The following is an 8,366-nucleotide window of genomic DNA, read 5'->3' as shown; positions in this document are numbered from 1 at the left end:
TGGAAACCAAAAGATGAACATGTTAAAGATATCTCAACAGATTATTGTTGCAATAGACGATTTCTTTTTCTTCTTGTCGGCACAAACAAGACCATACAAAACCATCATCTCCAAGAGACCATAGAAATATGCAGAAAGACAATTAAGTCATCGAAAACGACCAGGACATACCCTGTTCGTCAGGAAACTCATTCTCCATCGTACACCGGATTAAAGAGCGGAAAAACAGGCAGTACAATAGTGATCATTAATCTCATTATACATCAGGAGCTGCCTGCTGAACTGCCGGGCCTGGAAATGTTTCGGCTGCAGGAAAACTGGGTACTGCAACGTCAGTCCCTCGGAAAGGTTGATCGGTCTGTGCACTGCCAAAGTTGCCACTGTTCCCCACCATTAACGGTGGAGCCTCCTGGACCAGGCCACCAGGCGACATTGGTGACATTGCAGATGTATCGGCAGGTGATTGTGCAGGTAAGAGTGTAGAAACAGGAGGTATGGCTGGTCCTGGTACCGGTACGGACACAGGCACAGGTCCAGGTCCGGTTAATGCAGGTCCGGCTCCAGTCGAAGGTGGCAGCACATCAAAACCGGATCTTGCCCGGGGCCTGCGTTCCAATCCTGCACCATGGTCACGGCTCCTGCTCCTGCTGCGACTCCGGCTGCTGCTACGGCTCCGGCTGCGGCTCCAGCTCCTGCTGCGACTCCTGCTACGTGACCAGCTCCTGCTGCGGCTTCTGCTCCTACTAAGGCTCCTACTATCACTTCTTCTGTCATAGCCTCGCGACCGGCCTCTATCTGGGCTACGGCTATAGCTCCTATCCCTACCCTTGTCACCAAATCCTCTGCGGCCATCAAATCTTCCCCGTCCATCTGAGACATACCGATCATGTGGACCTCGGTCAGAACGTCCCCTGCCGCCAAATCCACGCCCCCTCCCACCACGTCCACCAGAGAAATCTCCCCGACCTCGTCCACCAAAACCAGGAGAATCACCCCTGCCACGTCCACCAAAACCAGAAAAATCACCCCTGCCACGCCCACCAAAACCAGGAGAATCACCCCTGCCACTACGACCACCAAAGCCACCAGGGCTTGCTCCACCTCTCCCCCCAAAACCACCAGATCCTCGGCCCCCTCTTCCTCCAAAACCACTCGACCCAGGACCCTCACGTCCACCAAAGCCACCTGGACCCTTCCTGCCACCGAAGCCACCAGGACCCTCCCGGCCACCGAAGCCATCAGGGCCCTCCCAGCCACCAAACCCTCCAGGGCTCTCCCGACCACCAAACCCACCTGGGCCTTCCCGACTGCCAAAGCCTCCAGGGCCCTCCCTGATTCCACCATAACTAACAGGGCCACCAGCACCAGGTTCAAAACGACCGCCACCAGGACCATCCCAGCGGCTCATTCCAGAAGCCTGGTTTCTTGGAGCTCCAGGCGCACCTCGCGCAACCATATCTCGCAGCTGTGGAGGGACCTGCTGGTTAGCACCTTCCAAGACTTTCACCAAATCACCAGCATATTTCCAATCTTGTTCAGAGAAGAAAGTGTATGAGACTCCAGTTGCCCCAGCCCTTCCAGTACGCCCTATGCGATGCACATAGTCCTCGATCCCAGTTGGAAAGTCATAATTGATTACCACTCTGAAGAAACACATGGAGTGGCAATGAGTAACGGAAAGACAATCAACAAATAAGCATATCATAAAGCACTTGTTCAGCAAGATAATATTAAATATCAGAAGATTTTAAACCTCTGGCAATCAAAAAGCCTCACCTGATATCTTTGACATCAAGCCCACGAGCAGCAACATCTGTGGCTACTAATATTGGAGCCCTGCCAGTTCGGAACTGATTGAGAACATGATCTCTTTCAGCCTGAGATTTATCACCATGGATACTTGCAGAACCAAAACTGCGACCAATGCCACGAGAAAGCTGATCGCACATTTTCTTGGTTGAGCAGAATATGATGATTTTTGAGCCTCTTTCTTGTTCTCTAAGAATCTGCTCTAATCGTCGCTGCTTGTCCATTGGCGGAATCACCTCTACATACTGCATATATACAGGGAGAGCCTTAGAAATGGATCATCCTAAAGAAGAAATGGCCACATAGTATAACAGATAAAGGCCAACACATTGAAATTAGGTGCTAAAGAATGCACTTTTTGAACTACTTCAACATTAATGGAACTCTGAACACAAATCAGCCCACTGTGAGAGACACGACTAGAGCATCCAAAATCAAGGCAAGCATCCAGTATGAAAAAGAAACAAGCATATGAATTTTGGCCATATGAATACCTGTGTGATGGATTTGTTGGCAACAAGTTCATCAATGCTGCCAATGTTGACCTGGACAGGATCTCTCAGTAAATCACCAGCAATTTTTGTAATCTCCTTTGGCCAAGTGGCAGTGTACATCAGAGTCTGCCTACTAGGAGGAATCTCATCCACAATCTTCCGTATCTGTGGTTCAAAACCCATGTCAAGCATGCGGTCAGCTTCATCAAGCACAAGTAATGAAACTTGATGGAGGCTAATCTTCTTCATCTCAAGGATATCATTAAGACGTCCTGGTGTTGCTACCACAATATCTGCTCCACGCTCAAGTTCTCTTAGCTGAGGGCCCTTTGAAGCCCCACCATACAGGCACTGAAAAAAAAGATGGTTTCAACATAAGGAATGTGACATGTCATAAAGTAACAGAATACTAGAAAGAATGCAAATATTCTACAAGGAAATTAAATAAAAAAATCTTATTTCATGCACAGGTTCATGAAAGGCCTCTCCAAGGAGGAATTAAATTTATAACCAGCAGCAATTTTTGTTCAGAGCCAGACTCGATTCCAAGTATTAAGCTGACTAGTATGTTCTAAAAAGCGCTAGGTGATAGGCAGGCAGATGAGACCAGCCTAGAGCCTAGGTGGCCACCTAAGCTGCACTGCCTTTTAGAAGGGTAAAGGTAACATCAACTTTGTGAAGAACCAGACTTGGGTCTAACTGTAAAGCCAATAGCAAGCATTCTTGCTGTTTTTATTTTTTTTAAATGTCAGCTATGCATTTTCCTACAAGACAAACATTATACATGTAATCATAATCAGCTGAGATCCAATGCTTTTTCTCTGCAAGATAAGCAAAAGCATACACACGCATATAAAAGAAAACAGCTCACAACTTACTGTGCAGGAGAGTCTAGATGATCGACCAAACTTCAATGCTTCATCTTGTATTTGTGAAGCAAGCTCACGGGTAGGGGCCAACACCAAAACTGTAGGGCCCAATATTGGATTGTTTTGGCATCTTCTCAGATGTATAAAAGCAGGAATTAGGTACCCCAGAGTCTTCCCAGACCCTGTCTTGGCAATAGCTACTATGTCCCGGTTTTGCAGCGCAACAGGCCATGTTTGAGCTTGAATTGGAGTGGGATTTAAGAAGCCAGCTGTGTGGATCTGAAATGACCAAATGAATAAGCATCATAAGTACACGCATATCTGGAGCAGATAATTCATGATTGGTAATCCATGCCAAGTAAAAAAAAAAGGTTATCTACAGTGAGAAAGATGCTTAATTCTATCCTAAGTGAATATGGCTGCTTACTTAAGCAACTCAAGGCATGAAGATGGTGCTCTTTGTTGATTCACAGTGGCAGAGACAAGAAGCAGGAAGCCTCAGCCACATTTTATAATCTGAAAGAACATCAATCCTCCCAATACTTGTCAGCAGAAAATAGCCCTAAGTATATCACTCCAGTACCCAGAAGATGAAAACTAGTTGTCAAACTAGGGTATGCAGCACAACAGCATATCATTTGTCACTTGTGCTGCATCAATGAGCAATACCACATGATGTGGTTACTGCCAGAAAGCTAACTTTGACTTCTAAAGAATCTTATTTGGTGGCCCATGCTGACAAGAATTTCTAGGTGAAGAAATATAAGAGGGAAACAACAATGTTGATGATGTGTCCACCAGTAGTAGCAAAGTGCAACTCAAGAGAAAACATACCTCTCTCAGGATCTCTGGAGGGAATCCAGTAGCCTCAAATGTCATAAATGGAGCAGGAACGTTCTCACCCTGGATATTTTAAGAAACAGGATGGCATGTGACAAAGCTTTATCAAAACTGAGGGGGGAGGGGGGGATAAAACATTGGTACAGAAGTTCAACTAGAAAAAATCAATAGATGACAGTATAAATATAAAGTATGAACTTGTACACCACAAGAGGGATTTTGAGCTTCTCGGTCATCACCCTGTCAACTTTACTGACTTGTGCATAAGGCAACAGGTCACACTAAACTATGGCCAACTGCAAATCCCATGTTTTATGAATACAGAGAAGTCAATCACAGCATTGAGCAAGCATTATTTCAAATCCAAATATATTTCTCTATGCATAGCAAAGTAGAATATCTAAACAGGATTGTAAAAATATTTCCTTCTCTTTCGTTTTTCTGTAGTGGCAATTTGGATCCTGTAATTAATCAGAGATGTATGCATCACACTTGAAATGTCAGAATTATGTATGCTACAAAAATAATCTCTCTCTTGTCTTGTAAATGTTATAATGTATTAAAAGACATGTTAAATCACACATGGAACAGTATTTTCAGAATCTTTAAGAAGCAGCAATACGATGAGAAACAGCATCTGGATAATAATTTAAGTTTTCAACTGTGTTTTAATTTTTTTACATAATATAGCCATCTAGTTAACTCCTCACCATGGCAGTGACTTCATGGTGTTGACGATATGCATCAGCTGAAAAGATGCGAGGCAAATCTGGGGGAGCAAACATTCTGGATGGCGGCCTCATTGAAGCTTCACTAGGAAATGGACCATGATTATGCGGATTTGGCACTAAATATGGAGGTTCCATGTTATAACCACCAAAATTGTCTGGCTGAGGATACGGTGGGCCATTATGCATGTCCTGCAGCACAAGATTATTAAAAACTGAGTCAATGGTAAGAACTTCAGAATTGAGGTAACTGGTTAGAAAACAGATAGAAAGCATTGAATACACTACACAACAAGCAAAATACATTGAATACGGTTGCCAGAAATTTTCCAATTATTTCCATTCAAATACCAGACAAAATAATATGCTGGGCAAAAATAATTTTCGGGAGGCCTTATAGTGTAGCAGGAAACTTTATAATTTACTGGCGTGATATGAACTTCTTTAAGTAACACAAAGAATGGAGCTGAATTCATTAAGATTTAACATTGATGCATGACAGATTATTACCAGTGAATTTTGTGAAGTTGGGAGAGCAGCGAGCTTTGGCTGCTGCTGGAGAGCATTTGTTCCATCAAACCTTCCATAAGAGTGAGCGTCATCTCTTTCAAACTGGCCCTCACTATTACCCATCTCAAAACCCATTGGAGGTCGAACTGGTGACGGACCAATATGATTTGGAACTGCATGGCTGCTAACCGATTGTTGCTGGTAGTTTGTATCGACTCCGCCTTGATGCATTTGTGCAGGCGAGCTCATAAAACTCGTGTTTTTTGTCTGAGCAGGAGATGATCCACCAAGAAGATGCTTTGCAGGATATGACGGCCCTCCAACTCCAGATATATTTAGCTGAGTACGGGCTCCAGGATGTTGATGACTAGAAGGTAACTGCTGGTTTGGAAGATGCGCTTGGCAACGCTGCTGACCAAGTGGTACTGAAAGGCCAGTCTGCTTACCTTCATGACCCCCTACGTCATCATCCTTCAACAATGAACCTTGTTGCCCATGTGACACTTGGCTTAGCTGGGCACCCATATGACCATGGTGTGGCTGTTTTCCGTGCTGAGGTGTGAAGTGCAAGCCATGCTGGATTTGACCTTGTTGAAGGGGTATTTGAAGTCCTTGAGATTGAGAAACTTGGGGCAATTGTGAAGCCTGGGCAGGTTGGTGAAAGCCCGGAGATTGTTGAGGATGTTGCACTTGACTCTGAGGAATCCTTATTCCAGGCGGTTGCTGACCTTGATTGTAATCACCATGCGGCATTTGTGGCTGCTGAACTTGATTGAAGGCAGATTGAGATATTACTGGCTTCTGACCTTGATTGTAGGATGGTTGTGGCATTGGTGGCTGCTGACCTTGATTGTAGGCAGCTTGCGGCATCGGTGGCTGCTGAACTTGATTATAGGCAGTTTGCGACATTTGTGGCTGCTGGTCTGGCTGACATAAATATTGTGAGCCTGGCTGTTGCTGCTGGGGTTGCATATAAGGACCGTGCTGGTACGGCATGTGTTGAGGATGCGTGTTGGGGTATTGAGGTGGCTGCTGCGGCATCTGCTGATGCTGCTGCTGCTGATAGGGTATCTGTTGTGCTTGCTGAAAGGAAGCTTGATGTTGAGCTATGTGCTGAAACGGTGGTTGCTGGGCTGGCTGTTGCGGCTGCTGCTGCTGCTGTTGCCCAAGCTGGCCAACCTGAGGATAACCTGTCTGGCCAGGTCGTTCCTGGTGCAACGCCTGCCCAACTTGGCCAAACTGCATGCTAGGCTGCAAGAAAGCCCCTGGTGCTGATTCTGGAACCTGTGTAGGGATCGTTGGTGGAGGACCCACCGGCAAGCGAGGTGCAGGTGCAGGTGCAGCTGCGGCCGGCTTCTCATACTGGGTCACATTTGTCTCAGGGTTCCAGTAGTACAGCGTTGTGCCATCGATTAGTCCTTTCCAGGGCGCAGGGAGTGTTGGGTCATCAGGAGCAAACCGAGGACCCAATGAATCGGCAGCGGCGGCCTCTGGAGCCGCCATGTCCAGCGAGAGTCTTCTTCTTGCCTCTCTTCCCAATGCCTCCCTTCTTATGCCGTAACCATAATGCGACCGCCCTGCAAATAAGTAAAAGATCTTGGCTTTAGAAATCACCTTGCTCAAAACAATAACACTGACCAAGACTTCTCTTTTGTTCTTACAACCAAATCCGTGAAATCCTAAATCCAAAAGCGACGAAATTTCCTATCTGAATCGATACGCAGACAGCCCTACACCCCGAATCCGAACTGAAACCCAACCCCAACCACAAGGCTACCGCACCAATGGTCAATCGAACTCACCAGGAACACCAAATCCAAATTTGTGCAGTACCAAAACCACCAACAGCAAAACCCTCGAGAAAAATCGAAAGAGGCAAAAAAAAATCGCAACCAAATCTGCGGGCAAGAGGTTGGGTCGAGGATTACCAGATTGATAGGAGGAATCGATGGGTCGGTGAGGGGGGAAATCGAAGCGAGACGCCTCCCGCGCCTCCTCCGGGAGCAGAGAGCGAGAGGGATAAAACCCTAGCAGCCGGGGAGAAGGGGAGTGAGAATCGTTTCTGCTTGCCCTCGATTTTTTTTTTTTTCTTTCCCTCTAGCTCGTCCTTTTTGCTAATTACACCTTGGCTTTGTTGTTTTTATGGTACACGTAACGATTTGTCCGATTATTTACGAATAGACCCTTGGGAGAGGCTCGACCTTACGTGAGCCGTCCGATTTCAAGCTCGTTGTACCTTTCGGTATAACAGGATAGGTTTTGAAAACGGAGAGGAGAGCTCATGCAGTTCGTGTTTGATTCATATCTCCATCGAGGGTTTATTCACTGTTCACCTTGCAAACTGTTAAATGCAGCATAACGCCATGGGTGGATCAGCGTATAGTAAGCGAGGGCACAGGTCCCACTTAATTTCTTGTTTTCAGTGGATTTAGCCTTTTTTTTATGAAGTTACAAAGGCCTAGTCACTGGTATGTCTTCGCTCAATTTTTATGCTGGGTCCATCTCTGTTGATAACGCGAAACAAATAGCCGTCGTATATGGTACCAGTGCATCGCTTATTGGTGTCTTGCTTGTCATTATGCTTCTATCCAAACCTAGTCTCACGCGCAAAATTTCTTGTTTCATGTACATGTTCTTGCTCCTTATCTCTCAAGTGAGTGTGATCCAGAGGCTTCTTTCCTTTTTATCTCATGGAACAAATAGGATTTTCCTTTCCCGGTTCCCCTTCTATATTCCGTCTCTCTCGTGCACATATAGTTCGTCGAAGGAGGGATGGACCCAAGCCGGCAGAAGAGTAGGAGAGCTCGAGCCACCACCTATGGAACGCTAGAGGAGGGGCTAAGCTCGTGCGAGCCATCGCGCACCTGTGTCAGAGAAGCAAACGGAGCTTACCTTCACCCTAATGGTGGAGTGCTGCATGACGCACTGGAGCGCCGCCACCACCGAGGTCCTAACCTTAGTTTGTTTATAATTATTTTCAGTTTTCCTTTGTGTGTTTTTTTGCTAAATTGAAAACTTTTGTAGTTGAAGTTTCTTAGTTTTTTAAAATCTTGAGTTAGAAATATTGTTTATTGGAAATTTGAATTGAAAATTTTCAGTTAAAACCTTTTCTTGGA

General features: G+C 45.7%; 1 protein-coding gene across 1 annotated transcript; it reads right to left on the bottom strand.

Annotated features, from left to right (window-relative positions):
* Window positions 1-7,349, bottom strand: LOC133886826 (DEAD-box ATP-dependent RNA helicase 14-like). Its single transcript, XM_062326690.1, has 8 exons — window positions 7,179-7,349; window positions 5,251-6,827; window positions 4,723-4,932; window positions 4,007-4,075; window positions 3,182-3,451; window positions 2,304-2,654; window positions 1,777-2,054; window positions 1-1,643 (listed from the first exon to the last, which is right to left on the bottom strand). The coding sequence occupies exons 2-8, from the start codon at window positions 6,751-6,753 to the stop codon at window positions 257-259; spliced, it is 4,068 nt and encodes a 1,355-aa protein (XP_062182674.1). The 5' UTR covers window positions 6,754-6,827; window positions 7,179-7,349; the 3' UTR covers window positions 1-256.
* Between the last annotated feature and the right edge of the window lie 1,017 nt (window positions 7,350-8,366).

The sequence above is a fragment of the Phragmites australis genome, chromosome 12 (genome assembly GCF_958298935.1).
Source record: "Phragmites australis chromosome 12, lpPhrAust1.1, whole genome shotgun sequence".
Lineage (NCBI taxonomy): Eukaryota > Viridiplantae > Streptophyta > Magnoliopsida > Poales > Poaceae > Phragmites > Phragmites australis.
This window is presented reverse-complemented; position numbering and strand designations above follow the sequence as displayed.